General features: G+C 43.5%; 1 protein-coding gene across 1 annotated transcript in view; it reads left to right on the top strand.

Moving 5' to 3' along the window:
- Positions 1 to 3,763: 3,763 nt before the first annotated feature.
- The window catches only part of LOC149456332 (uncharacterized), a 15,790-nt gene continuing 854 nt past the window's right edge, over positions 3,764 to 18,699 (top strand). The window contains exons 1-5 of the mRNA XM_089685136.1: positions 3,764 to 3,860; positions 4,416 to 4,748; positions 8,289 to 8,318; positions 10,047 to 10,361; positions 17,380 to 18,699. The exon at positions 17,380 to 18,699 is cut by the window's right edge and continues 854 nt beyond it. Of these exons, the coding sequence (XP_089541262.1) occupies positions 3,776 to 3,860; positions 4,416 to 4,748; positions 8,289 to 8,318; positions 10,047 to 10,361; positions 17,380 to 17,492 (876 nt within the window). The 5' untranslated portion in view covers positions 3,764 to 3,775 and the 3' untranslated portion in view covers positions 17,493 to 18,699. The remainder of the gene's footprint in view (positions 3,861 to 4,415; positions 4,749 to 8,288; positions 8,319 to 10,046; positions 10,362 to 17,379) is intronic.

Genomic DNA, 18,699 nt, shown 5'->3' on the forward strand with positions numbered 1-18,699 from the left:
GGAAGTCCAGCTGAAGTCAATGAAAATTTGAACCAGGCTCTAAAAAACGCCATCTTAATTTTTAGAGAATTTCTACAGAGTGAGCTTCTGAACTGTCTCCAAATCAGTCGTAGTTCAACCAATTTTTTTTTTAATTCATGAATAGTTTAGTCAAAAAATTAAAAAAAAAAATTCATGAACATCCAAAGAAAAGAACCTCCAATGGGAAGTCCAGCCAAAGTCAACGTAAATTTGAACCAGGCTCCAAAAAACACCATCTTAATTTTTAAAGCAACTCTACTCAGCAATTTTCAGAATTTTGTTCAATTTCCAGAAGTATTTAAATTATCTTGATAGGAAGAGTGAGCTTCTGAACTGTCCCCAAATCAGTCGTAGTTCAACAATTTTTTTTTTTCAATTCATGAATAGTTTAGTCAAAAAATTAAAAAAAAAAATTCATGAACATCCAAAGCGAAGAACCTCCAATGGGAAGTCCAGCTGAAGTCAATGAAAATTTGAACCAGGCTCCAAAAAAGGCCATCTTAATTTTTAGAGAAATTTTACAGAGTGAGCTTCTGAACTGTTTCCAAATCAGTCGTAGTTCAACCAATTTTTTTTTAATGCATGAATAGTTTAGCCAAAAAATAAAAAAAAAATTCATGAACATCCAAAGCGAAGAAACCTCCAATGGTAAGTCCAGCTGAAGTCAACGTAAATTTGAACCAGGCTCCAAAAAACGCCATCTTAATTTTTAGAGCAACTCTACTCAGAAATTTTCAGAATTTTATTAAATTTCCAGAATTATTTAAATTATCTTGATAGGAAGAGTGAGATTCTGAACTGTCTCCAAATCAGTCATAGTTCAGCCAAATTTTTGTAAAAAATTTGTGAACATCCAAAGGGAAGTCCAGCTGAAGTCAACGGAAATCTGAACCGGGCTCCAAAAAACGCCATCTTAATTTTTAGAGCAACTCTACTCAGAAATTTTCAGAATTTTATTAAATTTCCAGAAGTAAATTTTTTTCCTAAAAATTCATGATCATCCAATGGGAATTCCAGCTGAAGTCAACAGAAATTTGAACCAGGCTCCAAAAAACGCCATCTTAATTTTTAGAGCAACTCTACTCAGCAATTTTCAGAATTTTGTTCAATTTCCAGAAGTATTTAAATTATCTTGATAGGAAGAGTGAGCTTCTGAACTGTCCCCAAATCAGTCGTAGTTCAACAAATTTTTTTTTTCAATTCATGAATAGTTTAGTCAAAAAATTAAAAAAAAAAATTCATGAACATCCAAAGCGAAGAACCTCCAATGGGGAGTCCAGCTGAAGTCAATGAAAATTTGAACCAGGCTCCAAAAAAGGCCATCTTAATTTTTAGAGAAATTTTACAGAGTGAGCTTCTGAACTGTTTCCAAATCAGTCGTAGTTCAACCAATTTTTTTTTAATGCATGAATAGTTTAGCCAAAAAATAAAAAAAAATTCATGAACATCCAAAGCGAAGAACCTCCAATGGTAAGTCCAGCTGAAGTCAACGGAAATTTGAACCAGGCTCCAAAAAACGCCATCTTAATTTTTAGAGCAACTCTACTCAGAAATTTTCTGAATTTTGTTAAATTTCCAGAATTATTTAAATTATCTTGATAGGAAGAGTGAGATTCTGAACTGTCTCCAAATCAGTCATAGTTCAGCCAAATTTTTGTAAAAAATTCATGAACATCCAAAGGGAAGTCCAGCTGAAGTCAACGGAAATCTGAACCGGGCTCCAAAAAATGCCATCTTAATTTTTAGAGCAACTCTACTCAGAAATTTTCAGAATTTTATTAAATTTCCAGAAGTTAATTTTTAAAAAAAAAATTCATGATCATCCAATGGGAAGTCCAGCTGAAGTCAACAGAAATTTGAACCAGGCTCCAAAAAACATCATCTTAATTTTTAAAGCAACTCTACTCAGCAATTTTCAGAATTTTGTTCAATTTCCAGAAGTATTTAAATTATCTTGATAGGAAGAGTGAGCTTCTGAACTGTCCCCAAATCAGTCGTAGTTCAACAATTTTTTTTTTTCAATTCATAAATAGTTTAGTCAAAAAATTAAAAAAAAAAATTCATGAACATCCAAAGCGAAGAACCTCCAATGGGAAGTCCAGCTGAAGTCAATGAAAATTTGAACCAGGCTCCAAAAAAGGCCATCTTAATTTTTAGAGAAATTTTACAGAGTGAGCTTCTGAACTGTTTCCAAATCAGTCGTAGTTCAACCAATTTTTTTTTAATGCATGAATAGTTTAGCCAAAAAATAAAAAAAAATTCATGAACATCCAAAGCGAAGAACCTCCAATGGTAAGTCCAGCTGAAGTCAACGGAAATTTGAACCAGGCTCCAAAAAACGCCATCTTAATTTTTAGAGCAACTCTACTCAGAAATTTTCAGAATTTTATTAAATTTCCAGAATTATTTAAATTATCTTGATAGGAAGAGTGAGATTCTGAACTGTCTCCAAATCAGTCATAGTTCAGCCAAATTTTTGTAAAAAATTCATGAACATCCAAAGGGAAGTCCAGCTGAAGTCAACAGAAATTTGAACCAGGCTCCAAAAAACACCATCTTAATTTTTAAAGCAACTCTACTCAGAAATTTTCAGAATTTTGTTCAATTTCCAGAAGTATTTAAATTATCTTGATAGGAAGAGTGAGCTTCTGAACTGTCCCCAAATCAGTCGTAGTTCAACAATTTTTTTTTTTCAATTCAGGAATAGTTTAGTCAAAAAATTTAAAAAAAAAATTCATGAACATCCAAAGCGAAGAACCTCCAATGGTAAGTCCAGCTGAAGTCAACGGAAATTTGAACCAGGCTCCAAAAAACGCCATCTTAATTTTTAGAGAAACTCTACTCAGAAATTTTCTGAATTTTGTTAAATTTCCAGAATTATTTAAATTATCTTGATAGGAAGAGTGAGATTCTGAACTGTCTCCAAATCAGTCATAGTTCAGCCAAATTTTTGTAAAAAATTCATGATCATCCAATGGGAAGTCCAGCTGAAGTCAACAGAAATCTGAACCGGGCTCCAAAAAACGCCATCTTAATTTTTAGAGCAACTCTACTCAGAAATTTTCAGAATTTTATTACATTTCCAGAAGTAAATTTTTTTCCTAAAAATTCATGATCATCCAATGGGAATTCCAGCTGAAGTCAACAGAAATTTGAACCAGGCTCCAAAAAACGCCATCTTAATTTTTAGAGCAACTCTACTCAGAAATTTTCTGAATTTTGTTCAATTTCCAGAAGTAAATAAATTATCTTGATAGGAAGAGTGAGATTCTGAACTCTTTCCCAATCAGTCATAGTTCAGCCAAATTTTTTTAAAATATTCGTGAACATCCAAAGGGAAGTCCAGCTGAAGTTGCTGGAAATCCAAACCAGGCTCCAAAAAAAAAAAAATAATTGGTTCACCTTAATTTTTAATTTTACTCTACTCAGACGTTGTCCAAATTATTTTAATATTTATTTTAAAATATTACTTCTACATTTACATTTATTAAAAATCCATGTCAAATACCAGCATCCATTGAAGTGAAATTTTGAAGTGAAATCCACTGAAGTGAAATTTTGTTGGTTGCAAAAAAAAAAAAGTGAGGTTGTTGACAAATGTGGTCGGGTGCAAATACAGTGAGTGAACATTGAGAGTGGGCGTGAGGAACGGGAGGTTCAAGAAACAGGATGTTGGCTGCAGGGTAAAATCTTGCATAAATTTCTGTTTTTTACGTATGTGGCCGCCGTCCTTGAGGAAGTGTGAAAACCTCAGATGTTCCCGGCAGTCAGAACATCACACGGAAAGATGAAGGTCTGCTTTTTCATCTGCTGGTGCTTTGTTATATATCTACGGGCATGTAAGTTGTTTTCTGTTTTTTTTTATTAAACTCTTAAAAAAAAAAAAAAAAAAAAAATAAATATAAATAAAAATATAGATAAATAAATAATAAAAATATATATATATATATATATACACACACTGCATGTTGAAAAAAAATCTGAAGAATATATTTAAATATATATATATTTTAAAATATATTTTTTTTAAATATATTTTTCAGATTTTGTTTTTAACCTATAAAAAAGTCAGTTTAACATATATTTTTACATATATCTTTAAATGCATTCCAAAAATGTAGATTTGAATTTTTTAAAGACATACAGTATATTTGAAATTTATTTTTAAAAAATATTTTTCATATATTTTGTAATAAAAACGAATTTCAACATGCAGTGTGTATATATATATATATTTATTTATTTATTGAAATATATTGAATACGGCCAAAATTGCAGTATTTCAAATATATTTTTCTTCAATATGGGCAGCTGGTGGTCATTGGTGCCGAGATGAGACATCCAGAAGTTTATATAAAACAAATATCATCATTAAATTCTTCTTTTTACTGTAGGTGTCCCCTTAGCGCAGGCCTGTGGCCCCATGAAGAGTCTCTCTGTGGGGGCCGGTGCAGATGTGGTTCTACAATTGGACCTGAATAATGTCCGCCTCACTTCTGTCTCCTGGGGGTATGAAAAGTTCCTCATCGCCACCACAAAGCCGGGCCAACCCTTGGAGCTGGGAGATCACGGAGCTGACTACACCGGCAGACTGAGGTCCAAATTAAAGGACGGATCATTAGTGATCTCCTCTCTGTCCTCCAATGACATCCGGATCTACCGAGCGGAATTATTCACCGGAGACAAGAGATACATCTGTGCTCAATTGTATGATCTCAGGATCAGCGGTGAGTTCTCTACTTCATACTGTATACCCAAATATATCCCCATACATTGCCATATCTACCCCAATCCCCCCTCCCAGAACAAATCCCCCCTTCCCCAATCCCCCCTCCTAGCACAAATCCCCCCTTCCCCAATCCCCCCTCCTAGCACAAATCCCCCCTTCCCCAATCCCCCCTCCTAGCACAAATCCCACCCTTCCCCAACCCCCCCTGACCCAATCCCCCCTCCTAGCACAAATCCCCCCTCCCCCAATCCCCCTCCTAGAACAAATCCCCCCTCCCCCAATCCCCCCTCCCCCAATCCCCCCTCCCAGAACAAATCCCCCCTCCCGCAATCCCCCCTCCTAGAACAAATCCCCCCTCCCTTAATCCCCTCTGCTAGCACAAAGCTCCCCCCCTCCCCAATCCCCTCTCCAAGCACAAATCTCCCCCTTTCCCCAACCCCCCCTAACACAAATCCCCCCCCCCTTCCCCAATCCCTCCTCCTAGCACAAATCCCCCCCTTCCCCAATCCCCTCTCCAAGCACAAATCTCCCCCCTTCCCCAACCCCCCCTCCTAACACAAATTCCCCCCCCTTCCCCAATCCCCTCTCCTAACACAAATTCCCCCTCCTTCCCCAATCCCCCCTCCTAGCACAAATCCCCCCCTTCCCCAACCCCCCCTCCTAACACAAATTCCCCCCCCTTCCCCAATCCCCTCCTCTAACACAAATCCCCCCCCCCTTCCCCAATCCCCCCTCGTAGCACAAATCTCCCCCCTTCCCCAATCCCCCGTCCTAGTATAAATTCCCCACCAATCCCCCCTCCTAAGACAAATCTCCCCTCCCCCAATCACTTTGCCTAACACAAATCCTCCCAGCACCAATCCTCTTCATTCGATCCCCCACCTAGGATAAAGTCCCCCAAATCCCTCCTCTAGCTAAAGCCAACCATTCTCAGAATAATTCCCCCACCCAAATCCCCTCTCCTGCTTTAAGCATACCCCCCCCCCCCCCCCCCCGCAGGCTTCCTTGCTCCAGGCTGCTCTCCCCTTGTCCCAGGGGATGGGTGAAGGCACTCAGAGTCCAGGCACTGCATCCATGGAGAGACCGACCTGGGGGGGGACAACTTAAATCTGGGGGCGGTGTAGCCCATCCCAGCACCCCCTTAGATCCGGCCATGGTGGTGAATTGGGAAACCAGTGGCTGTGGCACTGCGCCCTAGGCAGCTGCCCTGTTTGTCTAGAAAACATAAAAAGCAGTAAAAAAGATACCCTGCTGCCAGCAACACAAGAACCCCCAGCAACAATAGACCCCCTCCAGCAACAATAGACCCCCTTCAGCAACAATAGACCCACTCCAGCAACAATAGACCCACTCCAGCAACAATAGACCCACTCCAGCAACAACAGACCCACTCCAGCAACAATAGACCCAATCCAGCAACAATAGACCCACTCCAGCAACAACAGACCCACTCCAGCAACAATAGACCCAATCCAGCAACAATAGACCCACTCCAGCAACAACAGACCCACTCCAGCAACAATAGACCCACTCCAGCAACAACAGACCCACTCCAGCAACAACAGACCCAATCCAGCAACAATAGACCCACTCCAGCAACAATAGACCCCCCTCCAGCAACAATAGACCCCCTCCAGCAACAATAGACCCGCTCCAGCAGTAATAGACCCGCTCCAGCAACAATAGACCAACTCCAGCAACAATAGACTCCCTCCAGCAACAACAGACCCACTCCAGCAGCAATAGACCCACTCCAGCAACAATAGACCCACACCAGCAACAATAGACCCCCTCCAGCAACAATAGACCCACTCCAGCAGCAATAGACCCACTCCAGCAACAATAGACTCCCTCCAGCAACAATAGACCCACTCCAGCAACAATAGACCCCACCCAGCAACAATAGACCCACTCCAGCAACAATAGACCCACTCCAGCAACAACAGACCCACTCCAGCAACAATAGACCCAATCCAGCAACAATAGACCCACTCCAGCAACAACAGACCCACTCCAGCAACAATAGACCCACTCCAGCAACAACAGACCCACTCCAGCAACAACAGACCCAATCCAGCAACAATAGACCCACTCCAGCAACAATAGACCCCCCTCCAGCAACAATAGACCCCCTCCAGCAACAATAGACCCGCTCCAGCAGTAATAGACCCGCTCCAGCAACAATAGACCAACTCCAGCAACAATAGACTCCCTCCAGCAACAACAGACCCACTCCAGCAGCAATAGACCCACTCCAGCAACAATAGACCCACACCAGCAACAATAGACCCCCTCCAGCAACAATAGACCCACTCCAGCAGCAATAGACCCACTCCAGCAACAATAGACCCACTCCAGCAACAATAGACCCACTCCAGCAGCAATAGACCCCACCCAGCAACAATAGACCCACTCCAGCAGCAATAGACCCTTCCCAGCAACAATAGACCCACTCCAGCAACAATAGACCCCGTCCAGCAACAACAGACCCACTCCAGCAACAATAGACCCAATCCAGCAACAACAGACCCGGTCCAGCAGCAATAGACCCACTCCAGCAGCAATAGACCCCCCTCCAGCAACAATAGACCTACTCCAGCAACAATAGACCCCCTCCAGCAACAATAGACCTACTCCAGCAACAATAGACCCCCTCCAGCAACAATAGACCCGCTCCAGCAGTAATAGACCCGCTCCAGCAACAATAGACCCCCTCCAGCAACAATAGACTCCCTCCAGCAACAACAGACCCACTCCAGCAGCAATAGACCCACTCCAGCAACAATAGACCCACACCAGCAACAATAGACCCCCTCCAGCAACAATAGACCCACTCCAGCAGCAATAGACCCACTCCAGCAACAATAGACTCCCTCCAGCAACAATAGACCCACTCCAGCAACAATAGACCCCACCCAGCAACAATAGACCCACTCCAGCAGCAATAGACCCTTCCCAGCAACAATAGACCCACTCCAGCAACAATAGACCCACTCCAGCAACAATAGACCCCCTTCAGCAACAATGGACCCACTCCATCAGCAATAGACCCATTCCAGCAACAACAGACCCCCCTCTCAACAGTAGACACCTTCCAGCAACAATAGACCTTTCCCTCATCAAAAGATCCCCCCAGCAACAATAGATCCCCAAGCACACCTCGGCACTCCTTGCCATTAGATACATTCAGTGCTGGAGGTGCCGGGTTCCTCCCGCGGTCCTGGATGCACCTACCTTCATATACATGGCACTGTAGCTTAGCTGCCCCCATTGTCCAGGCTTCCATAGCCAGCACCATCCAAGTGGTAGAGTCCAGCGCTGGTCTTGTTTCCTCCTGCCTCTGATTATTTCCCCCCATCAAGGAGACATGGGAACCCCACACAACCCTTCCACAAATCATCTACCCAACCCAGTCATTGCATCACCAATGTTTCCCAACACGCCGACCTCCTCTAGATACAACAGAAAACAGTTCGCTGCACAGGACGACTTCTTCCCACTCGGCAATAACGACTATTCCTATCCTTCTAATCTGCAGGAAACAAAGGCTTGTCCCCGAGAATTGCAGGTAAGTTACATTTTCCGTCATGCCATTCATTACTAACAACTGATGTGAGGAGGGGCTCTATTAGGGACATTGATGCAAGGGGGAACTCTGATGGGGACACCTGATGTAAGGGGGAACTCTGATGGGGACACCTGATGTAAGGGGAACTCTCATGGGGACACCTGATGTAAGGGGGAACTCTCATGGGGACACCTGATATAAGGGGGAACTCTCATGGGGACACCTGATATAAGGGGGAACTCTCATGGGGACACCTGATGTAAGGGGGAACTCTCATGGGACACCTGATGTAAGGGGGCACTCTCATGGGGACACCTGATGTAAGGGGGAACTCTCATGGGGACACCTGATGTAAGGGGGCACTCTCATGGGGACACCTGATGTAAGGGGGCACTCTCATGGGGACACCTGATGTAAGGGGGCACTCTCATGGGGACACCTGATGTAAGGGGGCACTCTCATGGGGACACCTGATGTAAGGGGGCACTCTCATGGGGACACCTGATGTAAGGGGGCACTCTCATGGGGACACCTGATATAAGAGGGAACTCTGATGGGGACACCTGATGTAATGGGGCACTCTGATGAGGACAATTGATGTGAGGAGGGGCTCTATTAGGCGGAACTCTGATGGGGACACGTGATGTAGGGGGGCACTCTGATGAGGACAATTGATGTGAAGAGGGGCTATATTAGGGACACTAATGTAAGTGGGAACTCTGATGGGGACACATGATGTAGGGGGGCACTCTGATGAGGACAATTGATGTGAGGAGGGGCTCTATTAGGCGGAACACTGATGAAGATACATGATGTAGGGGGGCACTCTGATGAGAACAACTGATGTGAGGAGGGGCTATATTAGGGACACTAATATAAGGGGGAACTCTGATGGGGACACATGATGTAAGGGGGCACTCTGATGGGGACACATGATGTAGGGGGGCACTCTGATGGGGACACATGATGTAAGGGGGAACTCTGATGGGGACACATGATGTAGGGGGGCACTCTGATGGGGACACATGATGTAGGGGGGCACTCTGATGAGATCAATTGATGTGAGGAGGGGCTCTATAAGGGACATTGATGTAAGGGGGCACTTTGATGGGGACACATGATGTAGGGTGTGTGCCCCCCTGACTTTGTCTCACTGCACCCCCAGATCAGATAGGCTAGATCCAGCCGTCTGAAAACCTATTTTGATACAAATATTGAACCAGAAGATGACTGCACTCCTTACAGGTGGTGCCTATAGTATCAGCGACACACTTCAGTGAAGCGATGAGACGTTTCCAGCACTCCATTGCAAACACATGCACTCTTTATTACTCCCATGTCACATCAGTCAACATTTCGGGGCCACACAGGGTCCTTTCCTCAAGATGATAAATCGAGTCTACATGGAACCCTGGAACCCTGACTGACTTGACTAGGGTGACCTTACAACAGGGTGACACTGACGGGTGCTTAGAAATAACTTTTGAGCAGGGGCGGACTGACCACACGGGTACTTGGGCACTGCCCGAGGGCCCGGGGTCAGTAGGGGGCCCCATGAGATGTCCCTGGTACCTTTCATAGGCTTTTTTGTGTGTGGTTTCAGTGTAGGCGAGGACACAGGGGCCCCATGATCCCCTATTGCCCGGGGGCCCCATGAGTTGTCAGTCCACCCTAGCTTTTGAGCATTTTATAAACCATTTAATGGAACTTTTTTTTGTCTTTTATTAGAACCTAAAGAATCGTGTAATGGCACAAAGCAATTATTTCACCGCCTCGGGGAGACCGTTACCCTACAACTTCCCAGTCGTTCAGGAGTCGCATTTATTGTGTGGGATATTAATAACATCGATCACATCGCCATCACCAGGCCGGATCAGGTGGAGCGGCAAAATTATTGCTACGCCGATAGACTTTCTGCCACGAGCGACGGATCTTTACGGTTGTCCCGGATAACCGCCAACGATGAGCGGGTCTTCAGAGCAGAGGTTTATTCCGATGACTGGAGACATCACTGCGCACAACTTTTTGAAGTAAAGCTACAAAGTAAGTCAGAGACTTGTAACATTTTTGTCTTAAAGGGTATTTCCACTTTGGCAGCTGCAGCACTACCCCCTTAGGAGTCGCTGAAGTTTGGGTTCCTCTATAGTCCTGTACAACTAGGCATCACATGTTTCCTTCACACAGACTTGCATCCAGGAGAGAGTCCTTCAGCTTTGCTTTGAAGTTTTGGTAGGAGATTGACCTTGGATGGGGCAAAGGGCGTATGATGCCCAAGGGGATAGTAACTGAGGCCAACTTCCGGGAACTATGTACAAGTCTCTAGAAAAAAGTCCTCTTCTTGGAGAGCTTGCCAGTTTCTCCAGATGTACCACCCCAGACCACAGATACTCCTTTATCTGGCTGCTTGGAGGAATCCCTGGACAGGGAATTCAGTGTCTGTAGGCAGCTAATCCAGTTACCCACTAGACTGCTCCTTCTTCTTACCGGCCCAGGGGGTGTAGGTCTACTCACTCAGTCCTCCATCTGTGAGTGGATGGGTTGGTGGCTGCTACCAGTCCTTCTAGCTGGTCCTCTCTCCAGGGGCCGATGAGGTTCTGAGTTTTGCTCCGGAGGTAGGCCCCTTCCCATCTGGGCCCCCTCCTAGGCTCCTGCTCTCCAGCCTCCAGGACCTCTGTGACCAAGCCCCGGTGGGCAGGGCGAAACACGTCAGTGGATGTGGCCAGAATGGCGGCTGAGGCCATTACTCAACATTGGACTCCTGGGGTTGGTTGAGCAGCATCCATCCCTTCACTTGTATTGGTGTGGAATGGCTCGGACTCATGCTCCCCTCTCCTCACTTCCCGGTGGGGTGATCTTTTTCCTTCCATCCATAGCGTGCAGCGGCCCCATAAGCTACACTTTTCACTAAGGGGTTTACAGCTACAGCGGGCAAAATAATTATTTGATCCCCGGCAGATTTTGCCCACTTTCAAAGAAATGAAGGGTCTATAATTTTTATCAAAGGTGTATTTTAAATGATAGAGACAGAATTTCAACCAAAAATCCAGAAAAAACACACGATACGAATGTTCTAAAGGGAGCAGCGGTTCGGTGAGTAAAATAAGTATTTGATCCCCAAGAAAAACATGACTTAGTACTTGGTGGAGGAACCCTTGTTGGTGAGCACAGAGGTGAAACGCTTCCTGTACTTGGTGGAGGAACCTTTGTTGGTGAGCACAGAGGTGAGACACTTCCTGTACTTGGTAGAGGAACCCTTGTTGGTGAGCGCAGAGGTGAGACAATTCTTGTACTTGGTGGAGGAACCCTTGTTGGTGAGCGCAGAGCTGAGACGTTTCCTGTACTTGGTGGAGGAACCCTTGTTGGTGAGCACAGAGGTGAAACGCTTCCTGTACTTGGTGGAGGAACCTTTGTTGGCGAGCACAGAGGTCAGACGTTTCCTGTACTTGGTGGAGGAACCCTTGTTGGCAATCACAGAGGTCAGACGTTTCTCGTAGCTGATTCCCAAGTTTGCAGACATCTCAGGAGGGATTTTGGTCCTCTTTTCTTTACAGATCTTTTCCAAATCCTTTAAGGTTTCTTGGCTGTTGCCTGGCAAATCAAAGTTTCAGCTTCTTCCATACATTTTCTATAGGATGAAGGTCTGGAGACTGGCTAGGCCACTCCATGACCTTAATGTGCTTCTTCTTGAGCCAATCTTTTGTTGCCTTGGCGGTATATTTTGGGTCATTTGTCATGCTTGAAGACCCGTCCACGAACCCATCTCCAGTGTTTCGGCTGAGGAAAGAAGGTTCTCATCCAAGATTTTACAATACACGGCCCCATTCATCCAATGCGGCAAAGACGGCCTGTACCTTTAGCAGAGAAACAGCCCCAAAGCATAATGTTCCCACCTCTGTGCTTGACTGTGAGGATGGTGTTCTTAGGGTCAAAGTCAGCATTTTTCTTCCTCCAAATACGGTGAGTCGCGTTAATGCCAAAGAGCTCAATTTTGGTCTCATCTGACCACAGAACGTTCTCCCAATCCTTCTCCGAATTATTTAGATGTTCATTGGCAAACTTCAGACGGGCCTGTACATGTGCCTTCTTGAGTAGGGGGACCTTGCTGGATTTCAATTCATTGTGTTACCAGTGGCTTGTTTGGTGACTGTTGTCCCAGCTACCTGGAGATCATTCACAAGCTCCTCACGTGTAGTTCTGGGATGATTCCTCACTGTTCTCATGATCATTGACACTCCACGAGGGGAGATCTTGCATGGTGCACCAGACCTAGGGAGACTGACACTTGTTTTGTGTTTCTTCCATTTGCGAATGATTGCACCAACTGTTGTCACCTTCTCACCAAGCTGCTTGGCCATAGTTTGGTAGCCCAGTCCAGCCTTGTGTAGGTCTACAATCTTGTCCCTAACATCCTTGGACATCTCTTTGGCCTTGAGATCATTCACAAGCTCCTCCAATGTAGTTCTAGGCTGATTCCTTACTTTTCTCGTGATCATTGACACTCCACGAGGTGAGGTCTTGCATGGTGCACCAGACCTAGGGAGACTGACACTTGTTTTGTGTTTCTTCCATTTGCGAATGATTGCACCAACTGTTGTCACCTTCTCACCAAGTGTTGTCACCTTCTCACCAAGCTGCTTGGCCATAGTTTGGTAGCCCAGTCCAGCCTCGTGTAGGTCTACAATCTTGTCCCTGACATCCTTTGACAGCTCTTTGGCCTTGAGATCATTCACAAGCTCCTCCCACGTAGTTCTGGGCTGATTCCTTACTTTTCCCACAATCCTCCTTACCCCATGAGGAGAAATTTTGCATGGAGCTCCAGACCGAGGGCGATTGATGGTGATTTTGTAATTTTTCTATTGGCAAATAATTGCTCCAACAGATGTCAAGCTTCTTGCTGATGGTCTTGTAGCCCATTCCAGCCTTGTACCTTGACAGGACTAATCTGCGTACCACATGAGCACATAGCCAGTCTCTGGGAGCCAGAACTATTGTTGGTAGGGGATCAAACACTTATTTTACTCACTGAACTGCAACTAAATGTATAAAATTTGTATTGCGTGTTTTTTTTCTGGATTTTTGGTTGATATTCTATCTCTATCCTTTAAAATACACCCATGATAAAAATTATAGACCCTTTAATTCTTTGTAAGAGTGCAAACTTACAAAATCTGCAGGGGTTCAAATACTTATTTTCTCCGCTGTACTTGAAAATATGGAAAATAATAATTTTTTTTTACTTTAGATATACTGTAAAAAACTGCATTTTTAATTTAGGCTTTTTGGGTTTTTTTTTTTACAACCCCCCGCAGTTAATGCCTCATACAATCTGACATTTCCTTAAGGGTCTCGAAAATTGCACAATTCGTGAGATATTTCTGAACAATAACAGGAAATGTTTCTAAAGAAGAGGAAAAAAAAAGAGAAAACAGAGGAAAAAAAGGAACTGTAACAAATGACTTCTGCTTTTTACGGAACATGGAAAAATGTTGTTTCTTGGAATGATATTTTTTCGAAATGATGGACAGAGGAGGTGGAGCTGTTAGATCGTTGACAATGATAGACTGGATCGAAGGAAAGAGGTTTAGGAGATTGTGAGAGCCAATCGATTAATTCAGAATCCAAGGGTGACAAGCAGCTCGATGCCGAGGTCAGGAAGTAGCTGCCAAGAGTTTCTTTTGCCTCTAGCACCCCCTACCTGTGCCCTCAAGGCAGGAAGTCCTACCAGTGCTTGGTTGCCCCCGGGTTTTAGAACCCAATGTTCCAGTTCAGGTGGCACCAGGACTAAGTGAATGAGACAAGGAAGTCTTGAAGCTGTTCTGGCAGAAGGTGGTTATGGCTGGTAACAGAGTCCTGGTAATGTGTTGGGTCAAGATAGGCAGTGGCAAGCATAATCCAGTAGATATTTCTGAGGTCAGGGCAGGTAGTGAGCAACCATAATCCAATAGGCAGTCCTGAAGTCAGGTCCGGAAATGAGCATGTGGAATCCAGTAGACAGTTCAGAGCTCAGGGCAGGTAGAAAGCGAACATTGTCCAATAGACAGTTCCGAGGTCAGGGAAGGTAGCGAGCAAGTTTAATCCAGTAGACCGTTCTGAGGCCAGGGCAAGTAGTGAGCAACCATAATCCAATAGACATTCAGGGATGGAATCAAGCAAGCGTAATGCAGTAGACAACTACAAGGTCAAGGCAGGGAGCAAGCAAACATGATCCAGTGGACGGTTCTGAGGTCAGGTCAGGAAATGAGCAAGTGGAATCCAGTAGACAGTTCAAAGGTCAGGGCAAGTAGAAAGCGAACATAATCCAATAGACAGTCAGGGATGGAATCAAGCAAGAGCAATGCAGTAGACAACTACAAGGTCAGGGCAGGGAGCAAGCAAGCATGATCCAGTAGATGGTTCTGAGGTCAGGGCAAATAGTGAGCAAGCATAATCCAATAGGCAATCCTGAAGTCAGGTCAGGAAATGAGCAAGTGTAATCCAGTAGACAGTTCAGAGGTCAGGACAGGTAGAAATGAACATAATCCAATAGACTGTTCCAAGATCAGGGAAGGTAGCAAGCAAGTGTCAGGTCAGGGAGCAAGCAGGGATGATCCAGTAGACGGTTCTGAGGTCAGGGCAAGTAGTGAGCAAGCATAATCCAATAGGCAGTCCTGAAGTCAGGTCAGGAAATGAGCAAATGGAATCTAGCAGACCGTTCAGAGGTCAGGGCAGGTAGCAAGCGAGCATAATCCAATAGACAGTTCTGATGTCAGGGAAGTAGCGAGCAAGTGTAATCCAGTAGACGGTTCTGAGGTCAGGGCAGGAACGGAACAAGTGTAATCGAGTAGACGGTTCTGATGTCAGGGAAGATAGCAAGCAAGTGTAATCCAATAGACAGTCAGGGATGGAATCAAGCAAGTGTAATGCAGTAGACAACTCCAAGGTCAGGGCAGGGAGCAAGCAAGCAGGGATGGTTCAGTAGATGGTTCTGAGGCCAGGAGAAGTAGTGAGCAAGCATAATCCAATAGACAGTCCTGAAGTCAGGTCAGGAAATGAGCAAGTGGAATCCAGTAGACAGTTCAGAGGTCAGGGCAGGTAGAAAGCGAGTATAATCCAATAGACAGTTCTGAGGTCAGGGAAGGTAGCGAGCAAGTATAATCCAGTAGACCGTTCTGAGGTCAGGACAAGTAGTGAGCAACCATAATCCAATAGACAGTCCAAAAGTCAGGTCAGGAAATGAGCAAGTGGAATCCAGTAGACAGTCTCAAGGTCAGGGCAGGGAATAAACAAGCATAATCCAGTAGACAATTCTGTCGTCAGGACAAGTAGTGAGTAAGCATAACCAAACAGACAGTTCTGAGGTCGGGGTTAGAAGGAAACAAGTGTAATCCAACAGACAGTTCTGGGGTCAGGGCAGGAAGTGACCAAGTTCAATCCAACAGACAGTCCTGAGGTCAGGGCAGGAAGTGAACAAGCATAGTCCAATAAACAGTTCCAAGGTCAGGGCAGGAAGCAGGCAAGTGTAATTCAGTAGACAGTCCGAGGTCAGGGCAGGAAGTGACCAAGTGTATTCCTGTAGACAGTCCAAGGTCAGGGCAGGTAGCAGGCAAGTGTAATTCAGTAGACAGTTCCAAGGTCAGGGCAGGAAGCAGGCAAGTGTAATCCAACAGACAGTTCCAAGGTCAGGGCAGGAAGTGACCAAGTGTAATCCAACAGACAGTTCTGAGGTCAGGGCAGGAAGTGAACAAGCATAGTCCAATAAACAGTTCTGAGGTCAGGGCAGGTAGCAGGCAAGTGTAATCCAACAGACAGTTCTGAGGTCAGGGCAGGAAGGGACCAAAAGTATTCCAGTAGACAGTCCAAGGTCAGGGCAGGAAGTGACCAAGTGTATTCCAGTAGACAGTCCAAGGTCAGGGCAGGTAGCAGGCAAGTGTAATTCAGTTGACAGTCCGAGGTCAGGGCAGGAAGTGACCAAGTTTATTCCTGTAGGCAGTCCAAGGCCAGGGCAGGAAGTGACCAAGTGTATTCCTGTAGACAGTCCAAGGTCAGGGCAGGTAGCAGACAAGTGTAATTCAGTAGATAGTCCGAGGTCAGGGCAGGAAGTGACCAAGTTCAATCCAACAGACAGTTCTGAGGTCAGGGCAGAAAGTGACCAAGTGTAATTCAACAGACAGTTCTGAGGTCAGGGCAGGAAGTGACCAAGTGTAATTCAACAGACAGTTCTGAGGTCAGGGCAGGAAGCAAATATAATTCCAGTAGGCAGGTAGCAGGCAATTGTAATCCAGTAGACAGTACGAGGTCAGTGCAGGAGGTGACCAAGTGTAATCCAGTAGACAGTCTGAGGTCAGGACAGGAAGTGACCAAGTGTAATCCAGTGGACAGTCCGAGGTCAGGGCAGGAGGTGACCAAGTGTAATCCAGTGGACAGTCCGAGGTCAGGGCAGGAGGTGACCAAGTGTAATCCAGTGGACAGTCCGAGGTCACGTTCATGTTGCAATCCAAAGGAGTAGTCAGGGTGGAAGACAATGGTCAGCAACCAACAATCCAAAGGACAAGCTGAGCATGACAGGAAGAGAGGTAAGTAGCTGATGCTATCGGAATCGTAGAACCCGCGGCTTGTACCGATCCAATCGGCTGTCCTTCTCTAACACCAGATTTCAATCTGGTGTTAGAGGAGAACAGCCGATTGGATGGTTGCAGCCATGGGCAGGGGTGGGGTGTGCCTACTGGTTAATCCAACAGAGGAGCAATGCTAGGCACCCGGAGCCACCCACTGCCTTAGCTGCAGGGACCCTCAGCAGGAGCCTGCCACCTCCAACCAGGCCAGGCCCCCTGTAGGCACCACAAGGTTCTGAACTTTAGCACCGCTGTTACCTAAATATAAATATATAATATTTTATATAATAATTAGACTATTTCGGGTTCAATTTCAAATTAAATTCAAATTTTAAGTTTCAAATTGTAGTTAAAAAAAAAAAAAAATATATATATATATATATATAGCTAAATTATCCATTAATTACATTGTATTTCTAAACATGATTTTGTAACTGTTTTCTTTTAACTGTCTTTTTTTTTTTTTTTAGAAAAAGATTCAACGACATCTACTGCAATCTATCTGGGATTGTCAGGTTGTGTTTTCCTTGTCGCTTTGATTATATTACTCCACCACATTGGGACAGAGTGTACAGCCAACTGATAAAGGTTTCTCCAAGCTGGTCTGAAAAAAAAAAAGGAAGTTGTAATCACTTTATGAAGTATTCAAACTTGAGCAGGAAATGCAAAAAAAAAAAAATTTTGTCATGAAGAAAAAAAAAAGGAAAAAAGATGTTGTAATCACTTTATGAAGTATTAAAAATTGAGCAGGAAATGCAAAAAAAAAAACATTGTCATGAAGAAAAAAACAAAAACGGAAAAAAGAAGTGGTAATCACTTTATGAAGTATTAAAAACTGAGGAGGAAATGCAAAAAATAATATTGTCATGAAGAAAAAAAGAAAAGAAAAAAGAAGTTGTAATCACTTTATGAAGTATTAACAATTGAGCAGGAAATGCGAAAAAAAATATTGTCATAAAAAAAAGGAAAAAAGAAGTTGTAATCACTTTATGAATTAATAAAATTTAAGCAGGAAATGCAAAAAAAATTGTCATGAAGGAAAAAAAAAAGTAAAAAAGAAGTTGTAATCACTTTATGAAGTATTAAAAATTGAGCAGAAAATGCAAAACGAAAATATTGTCATGAAAAAAAAAAAAGTTGTAATCACTTTAGGAATTATTAAAATTTGAGCAGGAAATGCAAAAAATAATATTGTCATGAAGAAAAAAAGAAAAGAAAAAATAAGTTGTAATCACTTTATGAAGTATTAACAATGGAGCAGAAAATGCGAAAAAAAATATTGTCATAAAAAAAAGGAAAAAAGAAGTTGTAATCACTTTATGAAGTATTAAAAATTTGAGCAGGAAATGCAAAAAAAAATATTGTCATGAAGAAAAAAAAAGGAAAAAAGAAGTTGTAATCACTTTATGAAGTATTAAAAATTGAGCAGGAAATCCAAAACGAAAATATTGTCATGAAAAAAAAAAAAAAGTTGTAATCACTTTAGGAATTATTAAAATTTAAGCAGGAATTGCCAAAAAAAATATTGCTATGAAGAAAAAAAAAAAAGAAAAAAAGAAGTTGCAATCACTTTATGCATTATTAAAAATTGAGCAGAAAATGCAAAAAAAATATTGTCATGAAGGAAAAAAAAAAAGTAAAAAAGAAGTTGGAATCACTTTATGAAGTATTAAAAATTGAGCAGAAAATGCAAAAAAAATATTGTCATGAAGGAAAAAAAAAAAGTAAAAAAGAAGTTGGAATCACTTTATGAAGTATTAAAAATTGAGCAGGAAATGCAAAAAATAATA

The sequence above is a fragment of the Staurois parvus genome, unplaced genomic scaffold (genome assembly GCF_062004578.1).
Source record: "Staurois parvus isolate SC_StPar_1 unplaced genomic scaffold, SC_StPar_1.0 ptg000363l, whole genome shotgun sequence".
Taxonomy (NCBI): Eukaryota; Metazoa; Chordata; class Amphibia; order Anura; family Ranidae; genus Staurois; species Staurois parvus.